The 26582-nt window shown below is 45.6% G+C and overlaps 1 protein-coding gene across 1 annotated transcript in view; it reads left to right on the top strand.

The window, feature by feature from the left end:
• The window catches only part of PATJ (PATJ crumbs cell polarity complex component), a 135969-nt gene extending 112434 nt beyond the window's left edge, over positions 1-23535 (top strand). Inside the window, exons 34-44 of the mRNA XM_033067305.1 lie at positions 3939-4022; positions 6022-6215; positions 7936-8083; positions 9132-9218; positions 11725-11842; positions 13303-13343; positions 13550-13672; positions 14688-14792; positions 17982-18079; positions 20314-20437; positions 22043-23535. Of these exons, the coding sequence (XP_032923196.1) occupies positions 3939-4022; positions 6022-6215; positions 7936-8083; positions 9132-9218; positions 11725-11842; positions 13303-13343; positions 13550-13672; positions 14688-14792; positions 17982-18079; positions 20314-20437; positions 22043-22189 (1269 nt within the window). The 3' untranslated portion in view covers positions 22190-23535. The remainder of the gene's footprint in view (positions 1-3938; positions 4023-6021; positions 6216-7935; positions 8084-9131; positions 9219-11724; positions 11843-13302; positions 13344-13549; positions 13673-14687; positions 14793-17981; positions 18080-20313; positions 20438-22042) is intronic.
• The last annotated feature ends 3047 nt before the right edge of the window (positions 23536-26582 follow it).

Below are 26582 nucleotides of genomic sequence, written 5' to 3'. Positions count from 1 at the left end.
TAAGCTGTCAGTCTGACTGAATTTAATTCTCAGAGTTAGCATGTCTGTTTGTGCCCTTTGCTGAGGGGTGAGTGTGATATTCCTCCCCGCACGGGTCTCTGAATCGTTATAAATCAAGCAGAAAAATGTCCACAGCCCAGGAGGGGGGAGCTGAGATCCAAGTCCTGGGTGTTCAGGGTTCTTCCCTCCTCAGATGAAGGGCAATGCAGTGCAGACCATGCTGTGCACATGGTACCAGCTTTATTTTCCAGAGGTGGGTGCTAATTTCTGTCAGGCACTTTGCCCTCACTGTGTATTCGCTCTGCACCATCTTCACTCTGAGGTGTTGACCAGAGGTTCCATGAGCTTTTCTGCCTCTCTGCCTTCACTCCCACATCCAGACCCTCATTTTCTCCCTGCTGTGCCTTCCCTTGGCTGTGATATCCTCAGCCAGAGCAATGCTCTGCTGGTGAGGGCTGTAGCTGTCCCAGGCTCAATCTGAACCCTGCACAATCCCTTCTCTTTGTGGCAGGTTTGGTGACCATTTCTGCTTCTCAACAGGTTTGGGGCACATCATATCCCAGCCAGCTGTGCTTCTGGCATGTCTGGGAACCATTCTGGCTTGCAGGTGATTTTTGATATTTTATTTGTGCTGTGTCAGTGCATTCAGCTTCATTTCCTTGGGCTGCAGGCTCTCCCATACAAACATCTTGGAGCCCAGGATGGTAGTCCCAGCAGTAGCAGAGAAATTCCCTTAATGTCTGTCTTTCTTTCAGTGCTTCCATGGTTGGACAGTCTCAGTTTACACCTGCCAGCCTGGACTTTGTTCATTAGCATGGAGAAACACAGTTTGTATGGCCCAGCTCATATTCTGCATCCTTCCATCCCAGGCAAGAGCTGCTCAGCTCTGCATTAATTCCCCATTTGTGTAATGGTCCCAGACTGTTCTTTGTCAAAATATACAAAGATTAAAGCCCCAGTTTGTTGAATGGATTTGTAAACTTTATGAAGTATGTGCTTTCAGCAGCTGGGTATCTTTTTTTAAACAAGTGTGTTCTTGATATGGGAGTGTTTTTATTTCCCCTTCTGCACGAACAGTTTTTGTGACTCTGCCAAGCTCCAACCATGGAGAGCCATAATCTGTATGAAAGTGGTGGTGAAAGGAGCTGGGCAGGGATGGGAAAATCTGTCCAGAGCCACCATGAATTCACAACCTCTGGCTGAACATTGACACCACTTTCTCTTCATCCCTCTTGATTGATTGATTTTGAGCTATGTAGGCTTTGATATCAAGCGCGCTTTTAATTTGAACAGGAGCTGCAAATGTCCAGAAACCAAAAGCTATCCTGTAAATAAATGTATTGTTTTAGTCATAATAGATCCTGGTTTTTTTCTGAGGGGCTAAGAGGGATGTTCCAGCTTCAATCCATGCCTGTTGATAGAGTCATGGTCAGATGGCTGGAGTGTGACATCTCACCACTGCATAGACTCCTTTAAAATATTGACATGATTAAAAATGTTCACCAACACCAGTAGTTTGCTTTTAGTGATTTATCTTGGATGATCAAAACTAACAGAGTCTTACCCAGATCCCACTAAATCCAGTGGAAAAAAATTACTTCTGGGTTTAGTACTTTGAGCTGATCCCAGGAGTGTCAGAGGAAAGAGATGTTTGCCATGGTTCATAAGCTAAGGAAAACCAAAACTGACATTTATGCTTATGGACTGTTTAGAAATCTTCACAGTGCATCATGGACTCGTTGCTCTGTTCTGTTTTTAATCAATTTGATAAGCCTGGTTCAGCTACACTACCTTAAAAAAAAAAAAAAACCCTGCTTAAGAAAAACAGTGTTTTGGCAGGTCAGCAAGATGTTTCCTTCTGCAGAGTAGGCACAGGGTGAGCAGGAATGTACCTTTTCATGCCATGTGTATTTTCAGTGCTGGGTCTGGCTTCTCACACATGCAGGAACTGCAGTGTAACACTGAAGTGTTGCCTTTTCAAATAGATGATGCAGATTATGCAAACTGATAACACTCAGTGGTTCCTGGGTCTGAGCCTTTGGTATGTGCACTTTTACATTTAATAAAGCAGTGCTGGGAAAAGCTGGTGACTCCAAGTTGGTGGATGTTTTAAAAGCAACCACAGATGGAAAGCAATCTTGGAGAAATGTGATTGAAAGTCCTTGCTCAGAGGTTAGGAAAAATGAGATTAAATTCAGTCTGAAAAGGTTGAATTTGACCATCCTGTGTACTGCCCAGTGTGCTGTTCCATGGTCACACTGCCAGTTTTCTACCAGACCTCCTGGTCATCCACTGCCCTGCTGTGTCCCAGGTGAAGGATGCTGCCTTAACAAGCTGTCAATATTTTGTGTTCTCTCACTGGCCACTTCTCCCAGGCTGAAATCTCTTGTGTTGCTTTGGAGTAACACCATCATTTGTAAAACAAAGGGGGAAAATACCTCAACCACAAACCAACCAACCAAAACCCCACAACAACCCAAACCCCAAACAGGGAGAGGATGGATGTGCCCGTATTGTTCTATTCTGTTGCCATATTTTATTTTATTTTTTAATCAAACCACTCTTTTGATTTTCTTAATTTGGTACACAGCTTGCATGTTTCCCCTTCATTTGTGCAGATTGAAATCTCTGTTCCCCCATCTGGGGCTCTTGTATCAGCTGTAATCCATTTGTGCTTGCAATCCTCCAGGCTTTTCTCAGGGACTGGTGCCCGTGGATCAGAGGGAGCCTGTGGCAGAGGTGCTGTGCTCCAGCAAGGCCCCATCATTAAATAAGTTTGGAAGGGAATGGTGCTCTCAGTGTTGTGATCTGAGCATTACCTGGAGGGAAATTTGAGAAAGGATCGTGAGTGAGCAGGGGCAGGGGATGGTTTGTGGTGAGGGATGTGGAATCCAGGGTTCTCCAGGCATGGAGGGACCTTTTCCCAGCCCAGCAGCAATTCCCTGCCCCTGCTCCAAGAATCCATCACACAGCAGGGTCACACACTCCAACCTCACCTGCTTCTCTTGGGAGCACTGTGGCAAAGCTCCTCTTTGGTTTGTTCATCCTGTTGGGGTGTTCACAACAGGCTGTGTTGGAGATTGGGTTATCCAGAACCTACAGGTGTAATTAAAAATCTCTGCATGTTTGCCCAGAGCCAGCACTGGTGGCTCAGCTCTGAGGCTGAGGGTTTGCTGAGAGAGGAGCAGGTTTTGCACACTGGAGCATCCCATTCTGCAAGCTGAATACTGCAGCAGGATGTTCACCTTTATTTTTTTAAGGAAAAGGGAAAGAGGAAAGAAAAAAGAAAGAAACAAACCAGAACAATGCAAAGGGAAAGCACCAGCAAGAGAACAGTATGTTCTTTGTAATGCTTTTTCTTTGGGGACATCTATTGCTGGCAATAAGATTAAATCACTGAAACCTTCCCTGAAGCTACATCTGCCACTGCCTACATTTTCCAACCTCAGTAATAAACTAACATTTGCCATTGTTCCTTTCTTCTGGATTTCATTTCTTACAGATTTAACCAGCACTATTTACCACAAGGCATTCAGCTCTTGCTCAAAGCTGAGGTCTATGCCAAGTCCCTAAAAATATTCATAGCTCCAAAGAATCTGGTTTTAAATAATATCATTAAAAGTAGATGATATTAATACAACAGTTCACACTGAGTTCACGTGCTGCTGATGCCAATGTACAAAAATGATGGAAGAAGCTCTAGACAAGAAGTGGAGAACAAAATCCTTTGTACCTTTATACCAACTTTTGATTACAGGAGTTTCTATCTTATCCCAAAATACTGAAAATTTAAAATATCTGTGTTACAGCCTTGCTTCTCCTGGCTTGGAGTGCTGTATTTTTAAGTGTGGAGCTGCTGGGGAGTGTGGGGTGGGTTGTGGTGGCCAGTTTGGGGGTGTTTGGGAAGCAGGATTCATGGCACTGCCTTCTTCCCACAGGATGCCATCGTGATCCATGAAGTTTATGAAGAAGGGGCAGCAGCCCGAGATGGCAGACTTTGGGCTGGTGATCAGATTCTAGAGGTAAATTATGTTCTCTGTGTCTGTTTTTTTGGTTGTGGAGACTTGTTTTCAGCTCAGCAGAGGTCCCTTGTAGGTTGAGTAGGATCCATTCTCGTGACTTCCCTTCCGTCACTTAGAACGTCCTGAAAAATTCATATTTCCTTATATATTCATATAAACTGAAGGTACAAATTGAGAATACATTAAATTTAATTGAGCAAGGCAGTTCTTGAATTACATAGTTCAGCTGTCATGTCCAATAGCTTGGTATTATTCATCTCTTTAATCTTTCATTCGGAGCCCTGCGCTCCCGACACCGCTCCCGTGTCTCTGCTCTGCCTGAAATCCAAATATTGAGCTGGGATAACGTGGGGTGAGGAGGAGAAGGTGGATGTGGCATCCCTGCCAGTGTCCCTGTCAGCATCCTTGTGAGCATCCCTGTGAGCATCACCCCACAGCATCCCTGTGAGCATCCCTGTGAGCATCACCCCACAGCATCCCTGTGAGCATCCCTCCCAGCATCCCTGCAGAAGCTCCAGCCCCCCCAGGCCACACTTCACACAGCTGGGGAATGGCTGCTGTGAATAAATGCAGTGTTTTTTCCCCAGACAAGCAGGGAAAAGGTGGAGGGAAAGGGTTAAGAGAGAAGTGTTGGTCTGCAAATGAAACTTGCGTCAGGCAGGGGTTCAGCGCAGCTGCTCTGCAGCTCTGCTGTCAGCTCAGGACAAATTCCCAGCATGGCCATTAAGGCCTTGGTGTGTAGGGTTAGGAAAATAGCAAGGGGTACTTGGGGAGTTGTCTTTACAGCCCTTGCACTGCAAATATTTTTGTTAGCGTTGAGGCTGAGTGTTGTTTTGGTTTTATATATAACGGGGTATTAACAGAGCACAGTAATTAGGGGGTAAAAATGGAGCAGGTTAATTAATTCTTCTCTGGCCAAACAGGAAAGTGCTAATGTTTGTGAGCCGTAATATTGTTATTATTTCAGCTTTTAAAAGCTGTATTAATCAAAAAGATGACTGAATTAGTTTCAGATTAGTGTGATAAAGCACATGTAGATGCCCGTGTCAAGGAAAGAATATCAATGCACTTATAAATAAATGTGTGCAGAATCAGTACAAAAGAATATAGAGAACAAAGATTAGTCTTAGTTATCTCCATGTAAAATTAGATATGATTGTAGTTTTGCATATCTAGAAATTCTGAGAAATATTTTCATTGCCTTAAAGCTTATGGAAGTGGATTAACATTTGTGGTTATTCTGTTACAGTTCATGCTGCTTCCTAAAGAGACTTCAAAAATGTCTAAGTATTGATATGTTTTGGTATGAAGAAATAAAAGATGATTTAGTTGACAGAATATTGGCAAACACCTTAAAGGGCACTGGTGGATCAGGCTTGGCAAAATTAGATTAAGTTTCACATTGCAATAGGATTTTTTTAATGGAACATTTAAGCAGAACTTCTTGTTCTGTCTGACTTTACTAAAATGCTGAAACCTTCCCAGGTCATGGTAAGAGAAGTGTAGCTGGCTGCTCCAGCAGTGGTCTGGTGTGCCATCTATTGGGAAAAAAGGAAAATCACCATTCAATGCATGCTGCCTGGGATGCTCTGTGGCCATTTATTTGCTGGTGTTTCTGATTCCTTCTGGTTTCGTCTCGATGATGAAAAGGGAGAAGGGATCTGAGTACTGAGATACCCAGGGAGCTCAAAGGAGCACATCCCACTCTGTGGAGGTGGAGAAAGAAGCATTGCTTGAAGTTCCAAAGGCTTGAGGTTAAAAAGAAGGGAAGAACACCCAAAACTTCCAAGCCCAAATGTTCTGATTGTTGGGATTCGCTCCAGGCAGTGGCACAAAGCTCCGAGCTCACACTCCTTAGGAACCCCAAGAAATGGGAGCACTCCATTAGAGAGCACCAGGGGGTGTCAAACTGACAGATATGAGCTGTCCCCCACGGGCAGGGGGTGATGAGGAGATCATTTATCCGTGTCCCTTGGAAAGCAAACACTGATCCCCGCAGGTGAACGGGATCGATCTGCGCAGCGCCAGCCACGAGGAGGCCATCACCGCGCTCCGCCAGACGCCCCACAAGGTGCAGCTGGTGGTTTACAGGAATGAAGCACATTACAAGGATGAGGAAAACCTGGAGGTTTTCTCTGTAGAGATCCAAAAGAAAACGGGCCGAGGGCTGGGGCTCAGCATAGCTGGGAAACGGTAAGAGCGTCTCTGACCTGACAGTGGGGAGTGTTTGGGGTTTTGATGTGTGAATTAAATGGAAGGTGGAATAAAGGGGAACTCCATGAGGAGCAGAATTTTGTATGTAAATGTTTTCCAGGATGCAATGTTCTGGCTCCTGTGTCAGAACAGGGCTGAGAAGTGGAGGCTTTGCTGCCCAGGAGAGCTCCGGGCACAGAGAGGGAATCCCACGCAGAACTGGGGGCTCACTCTTCAGGGTAGCTGTGTCCCAGGGCTTTGGAGGCCCTAACCATGGCTTTTCTGGTTTCTAAATTGGGGGATAAACCTACCCTGCCCCTTCCCATGATGTGCCTTTGCAGATGGGTTTGTGAGTTAGACTGAGCTCGTGCTGGTTCAAAGGGACCGAGGTCAGCGGAGGGTGGGAGGTGAGTCCCACCCAAACCCTGAGTTCAGAGTGGCTGTGCCACAGTGCAGAGAGCAGTTCACAGAGCAGAACCTGACACACACAGCCACTGAGACTGGAAAAGCCCTCCAGGGTCATCCAGTCCAACATCTGGCTGATGTCACCCAGCCCAGAGCTCTGAGTGCCACCTCCAGCCCTTCCTTGGACACCTGCAGGGGTGGGGGCTCCAAACCTCCCTGGGCAGCCCCTTACGATACCTGACCACCCTTTCCATGGAGAAATCCTTCCTGATACCCAACCCAAGCCTCCCCTGGCACAAATTGAGGCCATTTTCTCTTGTTCTGCCCTGTCTCCACCCTCGTGTCAGGGAGCTGTAGAGAGAAATACAGTGGGAAGTAACAGCAGCCTAATAAAATGTGACTTTTTCCTGATACATCTCTAAACCACTGCTATTAGATCACTCAAACCAGAGCACTGATAGTTTTAATCTTCCTTTGCTAAAAGAGATTTATGGCATGACACTTGTTCAGTGTTAGAGTTGCCCTCCTGTATTGCCAAAAATAATTTACTTTTGCAATTACAGAGCACCATGTCATTTTCCTGACTGCCTGTGGTCAGTAGAGTTTCTGCAGCAGTTTTTGGGTGGCAGTGTTTAACCCAGGTGTTGTGAGCAGATTGTGGGGTGGGTATCTAATTTAGGTGATGTAAATTATCCTGCAGATGGTAATCAGAGTCTCCAGCTCTCCTCCCTTTGCTTCTGTGCTGAGCTTCCTGTGCTGCTCCTGAATCCTTCAGAGTGGGGATCCCCTCCTGAGAAGGAGCCCAAATGCTGAAATCTGTTAAATGATACCCAGGAGTAATTCAGAGTGGGGAGTGTTGTGTCCTTCAGGTGAAGGATAAAAAAAAGCCAGATCTTGGCATTGCAGCTCACACCACAGAACCATTGAGGGTGAGAAAGCACACCAAAATCATTGAGTCCAACCTTTAACCTAACACTGCCAGGTCCACCACCAACCCCTGTCCCATCAGGGGACAGCTTAACTCCATTATAGACCAAACCTTGGATTTCTATTCATATAAATGATGTTTTCCATAAATCTTTCTGTATCCTACAGTCAGAACTAGCAGTTCAAGGGGAAAGAGAACATTAAATATTAGCAGAACATGCTGTGCTTTTAAAACACATCGATTTTTTACACAGCTGAATGGGGTGTAAAACTGGTTCTTCCTCTGCTCACAGGTTTCTTTTAATGTCTCTTAAATGCAAGTAATCTAAATTGGTCTCCCAAAGAATATTGGATTGTGTAATTAGCCATATGCTTCTTGCATTGTTAGAAATGGAAGTGGAGTGTTTATCTCTGACATTGTTAAAGGAGGAGCTGCAGACCTAGATGGAAGATTAATTCAAGGAGATCAGATTTTGTCTGTAAATGGGGAGGATATGAGAAATGCCTCACAAGAGACTGTTGCCACTATACTTAAGGTGAGTACAGAATACATTCTGAGATATTGAATTGCAGTTACTGACACTGTGCAAGGTAATTATCCTGAAGTGCTATTTACCATACACAGGACAGCTCCAGCTGATTACTGAGACAAGAATTTCATTTGAAATAACTGGGAAGTTCATTTAAAGTCACTTCTCTGTGTATTTCTAGGAATTGCTTGATATGAAGCAGGAGCACAAAGGCACATTTAGTATTTAGGCATTTATTTGAAAATGCAAAATGTGTGTCTTGTGTTAGAAAAACACTTGGAAATGGGAGAGGCAACACAAACCAGAACTGAAATAAATCTTTGGCTTTGCTGTACTGACCTGCAGGGATAAAATGACAGCTTAAATCTGTTCCTGCACAGCTTTCCATCTTCCAGGAGTGATTTTACTCTGAAATTCTGGGAGAAGTTGCCTTTTTCCATGGCTGGTTGGGCTGGGGGAGAGGGCAGGGATGGCCACCAGTGCCATCAGGGGATGCTGGAGCCCCATTTCCATTCCAAACTGCTTCCAGGGCTTTTCCCTGCCATCCCCACCAGTGTTTCTGCTCATGATTTCTTCCATTCTTCAGGGGAAAGGCTAATTATTTCCTTGCTTTTTCCATTCAGGGTTGGTACCTTGCCAAAAGTTTACCTATTTAAGAATTGGGAACTGGTGGGACGAGGGTGTTTTGTGAAGCTGGATCCATATGGGTTAAATTCCCCCTTTTCTGCAGCATTTTGCCTCTGAAGGGTTTTTCAAATGACTGCTAAAGAGTTTGGGGGTTTTGTTTATTTTTCCTGAGTAAATTTGCCATCAGTTTGCAAGGGGGAGATTCAAACTAAATTCAGCAACCTTCAGGACAAGCCTAAATCCACTTTTTGTATTATATAAATACAAGTGTTCACGTTTTGAGCATTCCTTGTGGCTTTCTTCACGGACTTGTGGAGCTGAATATAAACATAATTCTCTCCAGGAGAGCATGAAATATAATATGTCTACTTAAATTGTACATTGTGGGTTTTTCTTTGTTGTTTTGTTGTTTTTTTTTTTTTTCAAGTGTGCTCAAGGCCTGGTGCATCTTGAGCTTGGGAGATTGAGAGCTGGGTCATGGCTGTCATCAAGGAAAACATCCCAAAACAGTCAGGTTAGTGACAAATTCCTCTGTTTAAACTGGAGCTGTGAGGGGCAGAGCACGGGGATGGTGCACAGATGTGCACATGAAGCTCATCCTCCCACAGACACTGCTGAGGGTGGGGAACAAAATGTTTTATCCCCATAATTTTCAGTGCTGAGCTGCAGCTGAAATGCTGATTGAGCAGAAGAGCTGGTGAATGTATTTATTGTTGAAGGAGTGTCTTCCCAAGGCACACCAAAAATCTGGAATATCTTTCTCGAATGATGATGCCCAGAATTTTTTTTTTTTTTTGGTTTGAAGACCTGCAATAACTGCTTGAATGTATTTTCTGCAGCTGTTTTGTCTATCAAAAGGAGCTAATGAAACCAAACTGTATCTCTGCCTATCTTGCAGCAGAACCACAGGAGAGCTGCTTTCCTCTCCAAGAAAACACAGAGCAATTTCCTGCTTCACTTGCTTTTTACCTGAAGCGAGGACAACAATTCATTTTTCAATCAGAGCAGGGCTCTCCCCTCTCCCTGTGCCCCCCAGTCTGCTCAGACACCAATTCTTGGTGTTAAACCTGGAGGATTGAGGGGGGAGAAACAAGGCACAGTGACTCAGAAAACTTCTTTTTAATGGGTTTTCCTCCTGAAAGTCGACTGCTTTGCCATTGTATTTAAGGTGCCAGTGTCTCTAAAAGAGTGGAGCCCAGCAGGGTGAGGCTGTGGGGGGGTTTGGCCCACAGGAGGGGATCCAGCACTGCTAAAAGAAGGGTTTGTTTTTTGGAAACAGAGAGGAGGAGCCACAGGAGGCTGAGGGGAGATGTGAGTTAAAGCAGGAATGTTTTTAAGGAGATCCTGTCCATGAGCAACCCCAAAAAGGTGCCAAAATTATCACAGCACGGTGTGATTTCTTCACTTCCTAAAGGCCAGCAGTGCTCCTGGCTGGCTGGAGGTGCTGAGGTACCAGGAAGGGCTGAAGCCATGTGGGAACAGCTTTAAAAATAATGGATGGCTTTGGAGAAACATCTGCAGTGCATGCAGCAGGCAAGGAGGAGGGAAGTACCAGAGGGAAATTGCACTGGTTGCATTAAGTCACAGTCAGGCTTTACATTTTGTTTTGGCCATTGTGTCAACATGAAGCCCAAGGTAATCAAGAAGTGACAGTTAAAAATTACCCACCTGGTAAATTTTGCATTTTTTTTACCATGTAAAGCTCAGGCTGAAAGGGAAGAAAAATGCTGTAATATCTAGTTTGGGTCTAGGTAAAAATTCAGATCAAGTGACATCATCTCCCTTTTTTGTAGCATAAGAGGCTTTTGCAGGAACCTGGTAATTCCAGCCTTTCTTTTAATACAAGAAATCCTAATCTCCTTGATGCAGAGCTGTTTGAGAGCCTTCATCTCTCCCTGCTCCAAAGTGGCTTGGTGATTTTGAAAACTGAATAAATGTTTCTCACCAAAACCCTTCCAAGAGTTGTAAAAATCTTGGCAGATGATGCAGCAAATCAGCTCGAATGCTTTGCACAACTGCAAGCCCAGCTTCAGAAGGTGCTGGCCAAGAGCATCCAGACCTTTTGTCCTCACTTGGCTTTTTTGTGGGTCCACTGCATCCCTTGAGCTGAGGAAATCGAATCCTTGTGGTGCAGGACAGGGGTTTCTTCCACAAGAAAGTTGTTCACTGGGCCATGGATTGGCACCCAGGGGTGGAAACTCTGCTGTGCCTGGGGTTTGTCACTGACAGCTGCACCCTGGCCAGTGGGATAAATGTGTCAGGGCTTTTGAGTCACCAGCTGATGCTTTTGGGGGGAGAAATCTGTGCTGTGCATGGACAAGGATGGAGCAGATCTTTGTTTTGGACAGGGCAGCCCAGCTGGAAAGGTCTGGCCCTCGGTGGAACCTTCCTAAACTGATAACTGGGTTTCCTGGAGGGGCAGAGTCTGAAGATAAAAGGCAGATAAGGAGAGAAGGAGAAGGAGGGGAATGGAAATGGAAAGGGCAGCAGGAGTGATTGGAGGCTCTCCTTGTGTCATCCTGGAAATGAGAGGAGCTTCTGGGGCAAACAGAAGGAGCAGGGCAATTAGAAATGATTCAGCTAAAACAGCAAAGATTGCTGCCAGGTGACAGGATGGGTGTCCCTGCTGTCCCCCCTCGTGTGAGAGAGCAGATCTTTGTCCTGCTGGGTGCTCATGCCTGCAGGGGCATCACAGGGAAGGTGCCCAGCATTGTCCCTTCTGCTGAGCTGTGCAGACAGCTGAGAGGGGGAAGCACTGTCTGACCTGCCCTCAGAATCACTGATCTGGAAAATCCCTCCAAACCCACCAAACCAGCACTGCCAAGCCCACACATTGCTAAATCCCCCCAGGGATGGTGACTTCACCTCCACAGGGAGATCCTGGGGGGTTTGTGTGGCCAATGGGGCATTTCCAGTGTGGCTGGCACAGAGCACAGCTGTGTCCATCTGTCACAAGATCTGCTTTAAAGTTCACTTTTAGGTTTGACTCACAGGGGTTTTTTATTTATTTTTACCCTCAGGCGAGCCAGCAGAGTGTCCACAGCCACTTCCACCCCGCTCTTGCTCCCGTCCTCTCCACCTTGCAGAACTTTGTCAGCACAAAAAGATCCTCAGCAGACACATCCCAGAGAAACTCAGGTACAAGCTGAGTGTGATTTGCTTTACGTTCAGGCTGCTTTAAAAGCCAAACTGAGCGCTTGAGTCTGCCTTTCCTGCCCAGCCTCCCAGAAGACGCCCCACGGATGTTTTTAAGACCCAAACACTTCCCAGAAGATGACATTATTTTTATGTCTGCTGGAGCAGTAATGGCCCCTCTATTTTAAGTGCAGAATTCCTGTGCCCTGCTATTCCCCGACGCCCTTGTCAGGGGCTTAGCACAGGCATGGTTCTCGCATTAGAAACACTTTTCTCAGGGAATAAAGCTGCCACCACTTCATTTATATCCTTGTTGCTCTTGAGTGCATAAAGGGGTGTTTTGTAATGAGAAAGTCACAATGCCCAGTTTGCAATTTGCAGGTTCAGAGAGCGTTAAATCCACGACCCGCAGCAGCCTGGGGAGAGTTGCTCCAGGAGTTGGGAATCTTTGCTCACATCTGAGCATGGCCAGGAGGAGAAGACATTTCTCCTGCTGGTTTACAGGCTGGTGGCTTTGGGGCATCCTTCCTCGTGCTGTCTGGACAGGCCCTGCAGCACTGGGCATTTCCTGACCCTGCTTTGGGGTCCCACAGACCTGTCCTGGTCCTGCTGCCCAGGACTCATGGATGTGAGCAGTGCTGGCTTGGGGGTAGGAATAATGAAATTTTGGAAAAAACTTACCCTGCCAGCCTTCTGCAAGGCTGTTAAAATGGTTTCATTAAAACTGATGAAATTAGGGGTGGGTGTAGCAGAGCTCAGGACCTGACTACACCATCAGCTTGTTGGGCTGGAAAAGTTGCAGTTTGAACAATGCCTCTGCAGTCTCTCTTTGCCTTTTTTCCTTTTTTCTTTACTTTCCATTCTCCTTTCTTCCCTTCCCCCTCTTCCACTTTCCCCCTTCTTTTTTCCCCTGTTCATTTTTTCTTCTTCCTTTTTTTCCTTTCCTCTTCCCCCTTTCCCTTTCACCTTTATTTCCTTCCCTTTTCCTCCCCTTTCCAGTATTCTGAGTACTTTTCCACACCCCAGCCTGACTTCCTGCCTGTCCATTATTTATTTACCAACCCAGCACAAAGGGGAAGAGGAGATCCCTGGAACTGCAGCATTCCCAGAGCCCTTTGTGCAGGGACACTGTGATTTAGGAACAAAAAGCCAATCTTTAATTGAGTGAAGGCACAATGGGGCTGTTCTCCAGGCTGGCACAGTGCTGCTGTTCCACAGATTGTGGCTGGGCTACAAAGGGAGTCCCAGTGACATGGAGGGCCAGAGGGATTACAGCACATCCACCCTTCCTCCTCCTCCTCCTCCTCACGTGGGCAGCCCTGCCTGCCTTGGCACAGGAAGGCTCCACTCCTGCCTGGTGATAACTCTGCCCAGGCAGCAAGGGACCATTGTCACCTGACAGTGTTATCTCTTAATTATATTATCTCTTAATTACAGAAGCTAATTGTTTGTTTCTTTATTAGCAGGAGCTGATATGGGCCCAAGGACTGTGGAGATAACAAGGGTCAGTGAGTTGTTTTCTCTCCATTCACAAAGCCAGCTCCTTTCACCCACTTTGTTCATTTTTACAGCGTTTCCCACAAGCCAAGCTGCATGGTTTGTGTTTGCTGTGGGTGTTGGGCGTGTGCCTGTGTCAAACCCTGTTCCACCAATCCAAGCAGGTTTTTAACACCCTGAGCACTGCAGGTGTTTGGTTTTGCTTTGTTCCAGGGCCCAAATGATGCCCTGGGTGTCAGCATAGCAGGAGGGAAGGGCAGTCCCTTGGGAGACATTCCCATCTTCATTGCTATGATCCAGGCCAGTGGAGTGGCTGCTCGGACACAAAGGCTCAGAGTGAGTACAGAGACCCTCAATATTTCCTTTTTCACCCCCCACATCCCCCTTGAAGCACTTCTGTATCTGCTGTCACCCTTCATCTCTCACAGACTGCTTTGCTTCTTTTTATATAAAAGCAAAAAACGACAAAAAAACTCTCCAAAAATCAAATCTGCCTTTCTCTTCCCATCTTGGGAATAATGGCAATTGCTGCCCATATTGGAAAAGTGATGTTCAGAGAATGAATTTGTACTGGTCATGGAATGTCTGTGCTCATCCAGACCCAGGCAGGGCAGCAGGAGGCTCTCTGGAAAACCAGAGAGGTGTTTTAGGAACTCTGGGCATCATTTAGAGCTCAAACCAGGTGGAAACCAGATCAGAAATGAGTTGTTTGATTTTAAGGCCCCTATAAATAAACAGCAAAATAAGGCATTGTGTCAGACCCACAGCATGTGTGGCTTTCCAGGCATGGCCACAGTGAACACTTCCAGTTTTGGAGGGAGTTTCAAGGAATCATGAGGACTGGAAAGAACTTATTATGCAGATGCACATGCTCTGGCCCATGAGATTCATTAGGACATGCTGCTACACTCATGCCTTGTCTCTAATGGAATTAAACAATGGCAGGGTCGAGATCATTTCTGTGTGTAGGAAGAAGAAATCAGCCAGGTTAATTGGATTAATATCAGGAGTTCCTACTCTCCTATACAGCATGTCTGGGAGAATATGAACTTGTCTGCACATTCAGACACAAATGAATCCTTTCTGGATGGGAGGACAGCAGGGAGATTCTCCCTCCCTCTCTGCTTGCAAATAGAAAGAGTAAAATACAACCAATCTTTGTTTCTCTGATCATATTGTTAGTGTTAAAAAAAAAAAGGGAAATGATCACTGGCAGTGCAGAATCCTCACAAAAGGGATCCTGCAAAAGAGAGGCATGACTGTGCAGTGCCAAGTTCACGAGGAATTTTAAGCATTCTTAATTTTAATTTTCCCTAATGCTGGTAATTTTCCATTCCTGTTGTACTTTCAGGTTGGAGATCGGATTGTCAGCATTAATGGGCAACCTTTGGATGGGCTGTCTCATGCAGATGCAGTTAATCTACTAAAGAATGCTTATGGGAGCATTATCCTGCAGGTATGGTGATAAATTGAACATGCAGCTGCAGCAGGGGAGATAAATGGCATTCAGGAAGGAAAAAAAAAAATCCCTGAGCATCCCTGGCACAAGGCATCACAGAATTGCAGGGTGCTTTGCTGGTGGGAATTACACAGAGGGAGAGCAAGAAATCATTTCCATTCAAAAATTCTTTATTGCCATTCATACAGACTGTGAGCACGGTTCTGTAAAAGCACAACAAAGGGAACAAAGTAACTTGTTGCCACACGTGATAAATCAACAAGCTTCCCAGTTGTGGGTTTGGTTTGTTTTTTTAATTGGAACTTAACTAGGAACAAGAAAATGAGTGTGTGTGTGTTTGTGATGTAATGAAACAGAGATTGTCTTATCCCTGAAAGAAATCCTAGCAGAATTGAGGAGAAATGATGGCATCATCACTAAGACAGTGCTGCTGGAACTGATTATTCATCAGGTAAAGGATAAAAACACTCAAGAGAGAAAACAGTGCTGTGTTTCTCTGGTAGCCAAAAGGGACATCTTCTGCCACATTGCTCCACATTGCTGCCTGCCACTGTGTGGATCCATAGTTTATTTTTATGTTTGCACAAAGAAATGGGGAAAATACTTGCCAGTTAGAATTCAAAATTCTACTCATTTGCAGAATTACGGCAACAATTGGGAAACAAGCTGAAGGCACCACTAAAATCTACTCCTAACTCTCTTTATCATCACAGCATTTTGGACTGGAACACATCCTGAGGGATTTCTGCAAGCTTCTCGTTTGCATTATGACACAAATGTGACTATAAAAAATAGGGAGGAGGGGGGAAGAAGAAAGAGGCAATGAAATGATAATAAACTTAGTTTGAGACTTGCTCGTTCTTTGTTTTGTCTGTCCATGAACTGCTGACCCAGTAAGTGATGAGCCAGTTCCAGAGCAGATGGTGTTTTGTGTAGTTCCATTGAAGTCAGAGGAAACACACAGATTTACACCAGCTGAGGATTCTCTGTTAAATTATAGTTATCATATTGTTACTAACGTTGAGTAATTCCACTTTTCATGTCAACAGTATTCCCTGAATAGAAAATGAAAGCTTGCTGCAGAACCCAAAATTGCTCATCTTGAAAGCTGTAATACAGCTCAATATTGCACCTCATGATGGATTTAAAAATATTCCTGATGGAGCACTCTGTCACTGGGTCACTCACACAAACAAAGAGGTTCTTCTGGAAATGCCACTGGCTTGAAGAGCTTCTTCTGGAAGTGTCTTTGGGTTTTCTTCCACATTTTTGCCTCTCTGAGCATTCTGCCTCATTCAAATGAGCTTGATTCTGTTTACAGATGATAGAGGTTTATTGGGCTAGAATAGAGTGTTTTCCTCTATTAAAAATCTGCTCTGGGAAGGTGGGATGTTGTATTTTAACACCTGGAGTGGTGCAAAGCGTGGTGATGTTCCCTTCCCCACCAACCACAGGCACCAAACTGCTCTTTTTATTTATTTTTTTTTTTTTTTTTTATCAAAACAATCCAAATGGAACAATCCTATCGCTGTGATCATCATGACTGATGTGCCATTAAGTAATTCTGTTTATTATCAGGGCAGGCCACTTTGTGGCAAGCTGCTCTGAAAGGTCAGATAATTGTGTGCAGCGGGGTGGAAAGGCTTATTGTGGGAACGTCCTGGGAAGGAGTTTGCAAATGCTGTTTGCAAATGGGAGATTAAGGTCTCAGGGGAACAATCATCCCTCTCAGCTGTTTTGATGCCTTGCTTTAATTTAATTTCTTTTCTGCAGGTGTGGTAATGAGATAAGGGGGAGCTTTTTAACGAGGTTGTTGAACTCTGATACGTTCTTGCTGCCAGCTGAAGATTTTTGAATGTAGATTTGTTTTTACCCTCGTTTTATTGAACAACAACAACAAAAAAAATGACAAATCCTGAATCAAAACATGAATTCCTGCTCTTTGCTGGCTGAGCCAGGTGCTGTTCTCACCTGCTGGACCCCCTCCCTTTGGGGCATCCTGGAACCCCAGTCCTGGGATGCAAAATTTGCATGGAAACCTCCTGGCTCTGTCACCCTCTTGTCTCCAGATGATTGGGAAGAGGGAAATATTGCCATGGAAAAACTGTGAGCACTCATGTAAAACAGATTTATAGAACAAATTTCTTACTTTGAAAAGAGAAGTTTTCCTTAAAGCCAAGTTCACAGCAACAAGAGGAAGGAGTACCTGCTCACTTTGATAAAATAAAGCCATAGCTAGAGGAAATATTGGAATTGTGCTTCCTGGCTGTTTTTCACAGTGTCTGAGCTGAACTCCCCTGCTGCAGTAAATGTCAGGCAGAGAGGAATATCTCCTCAGAGGGAGATGGAGTTAGGGGATAACCACAGCATGTACTTTTTGGGAAATTGATGTCCTTTCAGCTGTAAATACTTCAAATCCAAACCACTTCATGGTGGTCTCTTTGAAAACTTTCCAGGAAAAAAAAATTTAAAAAAAAAAATTTAAAAATCAGCATCAATGAAGAAAAAATAAAATTAATTTCAGGGCTCTCACTACTGTCACAGAAGGAATTCCTTCCCAAGATCCCACCCAGCCATTCCCTGTGTCCTGTCCCTCCATCCTTGTCCCCAGTCCCTCTCCAGCTCTCCTGGAGCCCCTTTGGGCACTGGAAGGGGCTCTGAGCTCTCCCTGGAGTTTCCACAGAAAGGTGCCCCAGCCCTCAGAGCATCCTTCAGGATGCTTTCAGAATAACAGAGGACACTGAATTGGGAAGTCTAAAAATCCAGTTTGTTTTCATGCTAAAAGTTAAGAAAAACCAAAACTAATGATTAATTTGTTCCCTAATCAGACAAACCAGTCTGAGGCATTTCAGGGCCCAGTGCACCCTTGGATCTTGGTGTTCTCTTCAAGGTTCTGGTGCTTTCTTTCAAGACCAATGCTGATTTATTTCCTTGGAAAAGCAACCTTTCCTCTGGATTACCCAGGAAAACTCTTCCCCTTTGCTCAGAGCCTGAGTGATTCTCTTGTGAGGACCAGAGGAAGCATCAGAGCAAAACCTGCACTGAGCCCCAGAAAGTGGGGGCTCTTACCTGAGACTGGGATTAGTGGAGATTTAAGACAGCAGGGCTCGGTTTTAAAGCCTGCTTGGGGGGAAAACTCAACAACTGCTGTTCCAAACTGTGTCTGCTTCCATCCCTGTTGCCCAGGTGGTGGCTGACACCAACATCAGTGCCATTGCCAGCCAGCTGGAGAGCATGTCCACGGGCAGCCTGAGCCTGCCCCCGGAGCACCCCGAGGATCCCGAGTGAGTTCCTGCTCTGCTGCACGCCTGGGCTGGGTGCAAGGAGGGCTCTGCCATTGCTCCCCTCTCTCATTTTCCATCACCTTTGGAAATGAAAGCTTGGTGGCCTCCCCAAGCTGGTGATGGGCTTGTGGCTGTCTTTGGCTGCTGACAGAAATTGCTTGAGTACAGTAATTTCACAATTATAAGCCGCACCATTTTGACTAAAATTTTGGTCCGAACCCAAAGTGCGGCTTATAATGAGGTGTGGCTGATATATGGACAAAGAATGAAAAGTTGCTGTTTTAGTTTGGAGGACAGGTGTCTGCTGAGAAAGGCAGGAGCTTCTCTTTGAAATGGAGAATGGAAACCCCCTCCCTCCAAATTATTATAATTTTGAAATCAAGGGGCTCTCAGGCAAAGATATGGGAATAGGAATAACAGTTCTTTACTAGGGAAATTAAAATAGAAATACAGCACTACAAAGAACAAACCCCAAACCCTGACACAGTCAGAGTACAGCCTGACACCCGTCAGGCAGGGTGTTGGCAGCAGTCCCATCCCATGGTGGCTGCATCCTCCTGCAGTGACAGATGTGGCTCAGCTGGAGCAGTGCTCCTGTACAAGGTGCAGTTTCCCTCCGGAGCTCCAGTGGGGATGTGGAGAAATCCGGTTTTCCTCTGGAGTCCAGTGGAGAAAGGGGCTCCCTTAGTGTCCCAAAACCTCTGTTTTTATCTTGGTAAGAAATGTTGGGCTCTTCCCCCTGGCTGGAGCAACTCCCAATGGGATGCAGTAATTTTATCAGTGCCACAGTGGGACTCAATGGCCATGAGCAGAAAATGACTGGCTGGAGGAAGGATGGGTTGTGAAAAGATAAAGAACACTGCCCTGCCTGGTTTATAAACCATGGCCATGAACAGGAGATATCCCATGAGATAAAGAACACTGCCCCAGCTGGTTTATAAACCATGGCCATGAACAGGAGATATCCCATGGAGATAAAGAACACTGCCCCAGCTGGTTTATAAACCATGGCCATTAACAGGAGATATCCCATGAGATAAAGAACACTGCCCTGCCTGGTTTCAATGGATGGCCCATTAGCAGAATATCTCCCAGGGAGATCAGGATCACTGCCCCACCCTCAACAGATGGTGATAGAACAGAAACCTTTTATCACACTCTGGATTGCAACATGGAGCTTATAATCGTGAAATTACTGTAAATTAGCACAAAATCTGTTTCCAAGCATGATTTCTGGGTGTTTTTCAAGAAAAAATATCCCTTTTCTTCTTTAATGTTGTGCTGATTCTGCCCTTGTTCATTGGCTTCTTTGTCTGCAAGGAGTTCTGATCACAGCAATTTGAAATAATTTGGTACTGGCAGACTGATGCCAGAGGTGTTAGAAAAACACCTTAAAAACATGTCCCAGGGCTTTGTCCTTTCAATCTTTATAGCTCTATGAGTCAAAAAAAATGCAATTAAAATAATTCCTGCTTGCAGCTCTTGTGCGTGGTGATGGAAGTTGGAGGTCCAGCCCTGCCATACATTATTCTCCATCGTGTGCTTTTTACACTCCAGCATCCCAGTTACCATTTTGAAATTCATTTATTCTCCATTTCAGCTCATGATTTTCATTATGTTCTTCATTTTCATTCTGTGGTTCATTCTATTTATTTTAAGAAGTTGCTGCCCTGCCTCAGGAGGGTTGAGTTTAAAAGTTGAGCTATTTGTGCTGCATTCTGTGGTCTTAAAATGTGAGATACTGGCTTTATTGCTGCTCTCAAAGGAGAACTGCTTGCTTTACAAAAGGATTTGTATTCTTTATTTTCATATCAAAGCAGCAGGGAAATTTGGAGGTGAAAATATGAAGCAGAATTAGGTATGTCCTAAAAATAGAAATTACTAATTTCAAATCTGAGATGGATGAATTTATATGAGTGGTCTGAATTCCACCAAAAAAAAAAAAAACCTTCCTTTGCTCAGTGTAGGCAGAGAAAACCCTGAAGAGTTCAGGCTCCAGCTGAGCTCTGCAGTTATGAGCACAGGGATGTAAGTACAATATAATAATAATTAAAAATATTTTTTTCCAAGTGAGGAGCTGGAGCCTTTGAACTCTGGGCTTTGCAGGAATGTTCCAGTGCAAGGGTCATGGTTTGTGACTGTGTGAAAAAACTCACGTAGATAAATGTCTCTGTAAGTGTTCCTTCCCCAGAGACAGACATTGCTTATCTAAGTGATATTTATTGTGTTTTCAGAGCACCTCAACCTAAGATTATTACATTGGAGAAAGGCTCTGATGGACTGGGATTTAGTATTGTGGGGGGGTATGGAAGCCCCCATGGAGACCTGCCCATTTATGTCAAGACTATATTTGCCAAGGTACCTTTTCTTTTTTGTTTTCTCCCCTTTTTTTTTTCTGTATTATCTTTAAAAATAAACCTAAGATTGGGCTTGGATAATATATTATGTAGCAGAAAGCAAAATGTGCTGTCTGAGTGTGTTGCTGTGAGTTAGTGGATCCAGAACTCATAGCTGCCTTCTCAGTTTATATTTCATATTCCTGATGGCTGGAATGAGACACTTTGTCTCAGCAAAATTGCTCTGTGTACTTGGGAAACTTGGGTTTGTACATTAAAATATTTATAAGGCAGTTTTCTATCTGTAAATCTCCAAGAGATTTCCAGGAGGTATCGAAGGCAACTTTTTTTTCCCCACTGTGCAGGAGGGAGGAAATTGCAGAGATGCTGCATCCTGATGAAAAAATTAGGAATTAGGAATTAGCCCTGAGTGTCTGGGGGGTCCCTGCCAGGTACAGAGAGCTCCAGCCTCTGAGGCTGGGGAAGAATCATAATATAGCATATTATAGGAGGGAGATTATGCCCCTTTTCCCACCCACCCCCTGCCAAAAATGAGCCAGCAAGACTTGTCAGGCATGGCCACACGAGGGGAGCTGTGGAAATGGAAAGGGAGGGAAGAAAAGCAGTGGGAATTAGGGATACTTTCCATAAAATAATTGTGAGGTCTCTCACATGCAGCTGCTTGCCCTGTGCCTGCTTGGTGCCCCTTGTGCCAGCACCTGTGGCAGGGTCGATGGTGGGGTTCAGAAAACTTTGCCTGCAGGTAAAGTAGGAGCCATGTCTCCTGCTCCTGCTATTCTGGGGCTCAAACCACAAAATAGCTGGCATTTTAAATTATTAAAATGTTGTGCCTTTGAACTGGTGCTTAGGGTTACAAGTTCCTAGATGTGAGCCTGACTGAGGAATCCTAAATGGAACCTGGGCAGAAAGAGACTGTGAGCCAACCTCTGGGAGGCAGGGCTTGGGATTTAGCTAAAAGAGCTTCACTGAGATGTCTGGAGGAGAGGAGCCATTTCTAGAGCTCTCTGGAAGCTTTCAGAACTGTCACAGAATTTTTTAGGTTGGAAAACCCCTCTGGGATCAGTGAGTCCAGATTCCCCCAGCACTGCCAGCCAGTGTCCCAAGTACCACATCCACATGGCTTTTAAACCCCTCCAAGGATGGGGACTGCCCTGGGCACTCTGCTCCAATGCTTGGCACCTTCTGGTGAACAAAATTCTCCTGGTGAACAAAATTCTCCTGCTATTCCACCCAAACAACCCGGGGCCATTTCTTCATCCCTGTCTGGGGCTGGGGGCAGCGCCCAGGTTGGTTCCCTCTCCCTCCCCTCTTTTTTAGCTTTTCTCAGCCATGAGGCACAGAATACATTTAAATGCTGCTCTAACAAGCCTCTCCACAACCATAAAACCCAGAACCAGTTCTGGATCATAAAATCCAGAATCTCTACCCAGCCTTTTCTCAGGGGAGAGCCAGCTCTGTGTCTCCCTGTGGGCAGGTCAGGGACAGCCCAGCTCTGCCATTTCTCCTGCCAGGAGAGATTCCCAGAGCTCCATCCTCCCTCCAGGCAGCACCCCAGGCTCCAGCAGGGCTGGAAGGTGCCAGCCTGAGCCCAGCTTTGCCTTTGCAGGGCGCAGCAGCCGACGATGGACGGCTGAAACGCGGGGACCAGATCGTGGCGGTCAACGGGGAGGCGCTGGAAGGAGTCACCCACGAGCAGGCTGTGGCCATCCTGAAACGCCAGAGGGGCATGGTGACCCTGACAGTGCTGTCCTGAGACCACCTGAGCTCTTCTAGGCCATCAGTGGAGCTGTCAAACACTGCCCAGCCCGCAGCAGAGCCTGGCCAAACCTGGATCAGCATTCCTGCCGTGCATCTCCAGCTTCATTCTGATTTTTTTCCCCACCCTCCACAACTCCTGGTGGCTTTGGAGTTTTTCTCTGGACAAGTTTAATTAAGGAGCTTCCAAGGACAAGGCTCGTTCTGCTTTATTTAACGTGGTCTGAACCCCGGTTGCGACTGCTGAACCTGGAATCGATTCACACAAAAGAGAATTCAGATCATCAGCTGATCTCATCTGAGGAGCAGGAATAAATGCTGAGTGACTTGTCATCTCACTCATGATTTACTTATGCTAATTGTTCTTTCAAGTATGCCAGAAAACATTAGCAATGTAATTAAATTACCACTGTTCCAAATGATGAAATATCAAATTCTCCTCTGGGAAATTATTTGTGCTCGGCACAGTAAGTCTGATAGTCAAATGTGAACTTCTCATGTTTATCTCTTTGGGTAGGTCTATGGAAGTTAGTCAGAGGTAATTACTGTGATGTGTCAATTTGCAGCCTTTAGCATGAAAAATAAACGAGGGGAGAGGGAAATTTATTTTTTTAGGCTTTTAAAATGTTTGAGCCTTTTCAGATATTTAGGCAGCATGAACAACAACAGTGTAGCTCATTCTGTTCTAATTCTATTTTTTAAGAAGAAGTGTGCTGATATATGCTAGGCATGTTGCATACAAAGGCAGTTGTTGTCGTGCCAAGCTGCAGCATAATTGTTCATCCTGAAACTTCCATGAAGACAAAAAGTTTGCTTTGGGAACGTGATCCTGGAATTCCAGGAATGATGGTGAGCAGTCCCTCCAGCTCCATGGAGTTCATTCAAACTGATGCACATTTCCAGGAGTGTCCCCAGGAGCAGGCAGTGCAGGAGAGGCTTTTGTGGATCGTGGAGGATGCTCCTCTCTTTGGGTAACACCAGGCACCACCAGGATGATCTCCCACAGCAGTTTGGGATGAAGTTTCTCAACCCCCAGCCAATTTTTTGGGGTTTGAAACCCATGAGGACCCACTCTGGGTCAGTCCCACAGTGGAGATTGGCTTTCTGTTCCTAAATCACAGCGTCCTTGCACAAAGGGCTCTGGGAATGCTGCAATTCCAGGGATCTCCTCTTCCCCTTTGTGCTGGGTTGGTAAATAAATAATGGACAGGAAGGAAGTCAGGCTGGGGTGTATCCAGCCATAGGGTGTGGAAAAGTAGTCAGAATACTGGAAAAGGGGAAGGAAAAGGGAAGGAAGCAAAGGTGGAAGGGAAAGGAAAGGGGGAAGGAAAACAAGGTGAGAGGGAAAAGGGGAAGAGGAAAAAAGGAACAGGGAAAAGAGAAGGGGGAAGGGAAGGAAGGAGAATGGAAAGTAAAGAAAAAAGGAAAAAAGGCAAAGAGAGACTGCAGAGGCATTGTTCAAACTGAACTTTTCCAGCCCAACGAGCTGATGGTGTAGTCAGGAACGTTCAGCCAGAAGGTCCCAACTTCATTCCATGTCCCAGCATCGAGCAGTGGTTGTGTGAGTGTGGCCTTGGTGATTCAGCAGATGAGTTTGGCAGGCAGATTCCCAGCAGTGTGAGGCACTGTGGGTTCATCTTCCTCTCCAGAGGAGCAGGAGGGTTGGGAGGAAGCAGCCCAGTCTGATTTGGTCTGTTTGGCATAATTTATAATGGTGATGTAGCTGGGAGAAATGAAAGGAGGGGCAGGGTCAGAACTGGCTGCTCATTTGGTGTGAAAAATTCCAGGAATTAAATGGAAAGAAGGTTGAAGATCTGCAGTACAATAACTGAGCAGTGTGGGGGGTGTTAAAGGTACAGCTGTTCTGTGTAATTCAGTGGAATTTTCCCCCTTTGACACACAGGAACCAGTCCTGAAGCGAGGTGAACTACAGTTCTCATGGAAAAGGGGTTTCCTTATTTCATTGGAAAGTTTTCCATAACTTTAGGTAATCACAAAGTGCATTTAGCCTGCTGGAACCATTGGTGGGTATTCCTTAACAGTGCCTGGAAGAGCCTTCTCATTTTCAGTTTGGTTTGCCAAGTGAGGTGTGAGTGGAATCTTGATTGCAGATGCACAGAAATATCTCCAGGTGTAGAAAACTGGAGAATTCTCAACAAACTGCTTTGGTTGCACAAGTACCTGAGGCATGCAGGAGTTCAAGGTGAGCCTCAGCTCAGAGTGTGGAATTTATCAACCAAAGGGAACGATTCCTCTGCCCTGTTTTCACATTTAATCAATGAAGTTGTACACGGCTATCCATTAGCTGTGATGCACACGCAGTTCATTGACATAAAAAATACAATTTATGGGCTGAGACATTTTGCACTTCTCGTTGCTCAGAAGGAGAGAGAACATTTTCTGCTGCTTGTAATTTGCACTTTGTGTGTTCGAATATATTACTGCCAAAACCAATCCTATTGTAACTCACTGATAAACCAGTGACCACGCTCCACGTGCAGGACCAAGGCAGAGAACTCAGTTTGCATCACGCTTCTCTGGGTGGAGGTGTTCTGGTTTGTTTAAAACTTTATTTCTGCGCAAGGGAAAAAGCAATTAAACCTCCTGATTGTATGTTTACGTAGATCAGTCAAATGAGACGTTTTCTGACTTCAAAGGTTCTAAATAAAGCTCGGTTGCATAAGTAGTTGTGCATTTGTTTTATCCTGGATTTTAATTTAAGCCAGTGTTAAAAGCTATTGCATGAGATGTTGCCCTGATATCCAGTTTAAACCTCCTCTGGCAAAACTTTTCCTCTCTTTCCTCTTGTCCCAAGGGTTCTCCTGCCTTGGTTTAAGGACTCAGGTGTCAGAGCCTTTGCTTTGGAAGGGCCATGAGCTGTTCACAGTCCTTCCATTAGCTTCCTCACCTGGAGAGATGTGGAATAAACTGCTGCTGCTGGCAGTGACAACACCAGGAGCCATCTCAGGGCTGGAGGCATTTCTTGGCCAACTCATAACCAGGTTGTGATGTGCTGGTGGTGTTGGGTGGGTTGGTGGGGCCAGCAGGTCAGCCTGGAGGGTGAGGGACTCCACCTCATTATCCTGCTGATGAGGAATCACTGTCATGCCCCTAAATTCCCTGTAATTAATCCCGTGGCAATTACCACCCTGAAGTGTGACATCCACAGAGCCCATGGAGGTAATGTGATTATGCCAGGATGGAGCAGTTAATGTCCCTCTGCCTGAAAGCACTGGAGTGAATTAATTCCATGTCACACATGCATAAAACATCAGTTTTTACAGTTGTGCTGAGCACTGATGCATAATTCCATTATCATCTTTCTCCAGAGGTTCACACATCTGCATCAGGAATTCTGGTGTTTTGATGTCCTGGTTAAACACTGGTTAAACACTGCCTTGGTTGTTGTTGCCTCTCTTGGTAGGGTTTGTTCCCCAAAATGCACATCCCTGTGATAGCTGCACCTTCCAGGATGGCAGCACATCACAGAGATCAGTGTTCTGCAGCATCCCAAATGGAAAAGGAGCAAGGGTCACCCTGACTTTGCTTTCAGCCTTTTCCAGGTGGACTCTGCTGCCTTCCCAAGTCTGGTGGGGGTGAGGCAGAGTTTAATTCCTGCATAAAAAGGGGAAATATGCAGTGGTAGCATAAACTCTTTATTCCCTCTATTTAAGGTCACAGAATCCCAGAATGGTTTGGGTTGGGACAGACCTTAAAGCTCATCCCCTTCCACCCCCCACCACCCCAGGCTGCTCCAAGCCTGATCCAACCTAAGGGAACCCCAAACATTAAAGAGCTCATGAGGAATGTTTTGTTTTCCAGGGCAGGAGTTTCCATGCAAGGATTTATAATCCCATTTTGAGAAGGATGAGAGAAGCAGGGTGAAGATTCCTGGTTCTGGGTGAGCACTGGAGCTGGGTTCTGGCACATCCTCATGGACCCACTGCAGGGAAAGCTGCCCAGGCCCCAGCACAGCTCTGAGTGCTGTGCTCTGGCTGCTCTTTCTGCTGAAATGGCACTAGATGGAGCAGTTGACAAAATATTGCATTTCTGCAGCCTGGAGGCCCAGCCAGAGGAGCTGCCCCCAGGGATGCTCTCAGGATGCTCCATCTTCCCAGCCCAGCCCAGCAAAGACAAACTCCCAGACTCTGAGCTGGCTCTTTCCCTGTGCTGCAAAAGGACCCACCTGGGTACAGTGACAGGAGGTTTCTAGGAAAGGAAATCATGGCCCATCTCACTCCTGCTGCTGACTGCCTTCCATCCTGGCAAAACCAGGGCAAATTGGCCCTTCCACACCCAGCTGTGGGGACAGAACAGGGGCCAGAACAGACCCCAAAGCAGAGCAGCAGTCACTGCTCAGCACACTGCCCCTGCACAAATCAATGTTCCTT

Source organism: Catharus ustulatus, chromosome 9, assembly GCF_009819885.2.
Source record: "Catharus ustulatus isolate bCatUst1 chromosome 9, bCatUst1.pri.v2, whole genome shotgun sequence".
Lineage (NCBI taxonomy): Eukaryota > Metazoa > Chordata > Aves > Passeriformes > Turdidae > Catharus > Catharus ustulatus.
Note: the sequence above shows the minus strand (reverse complement) of the source record. Positions and strands in the feature narration are given on the sequence as shown.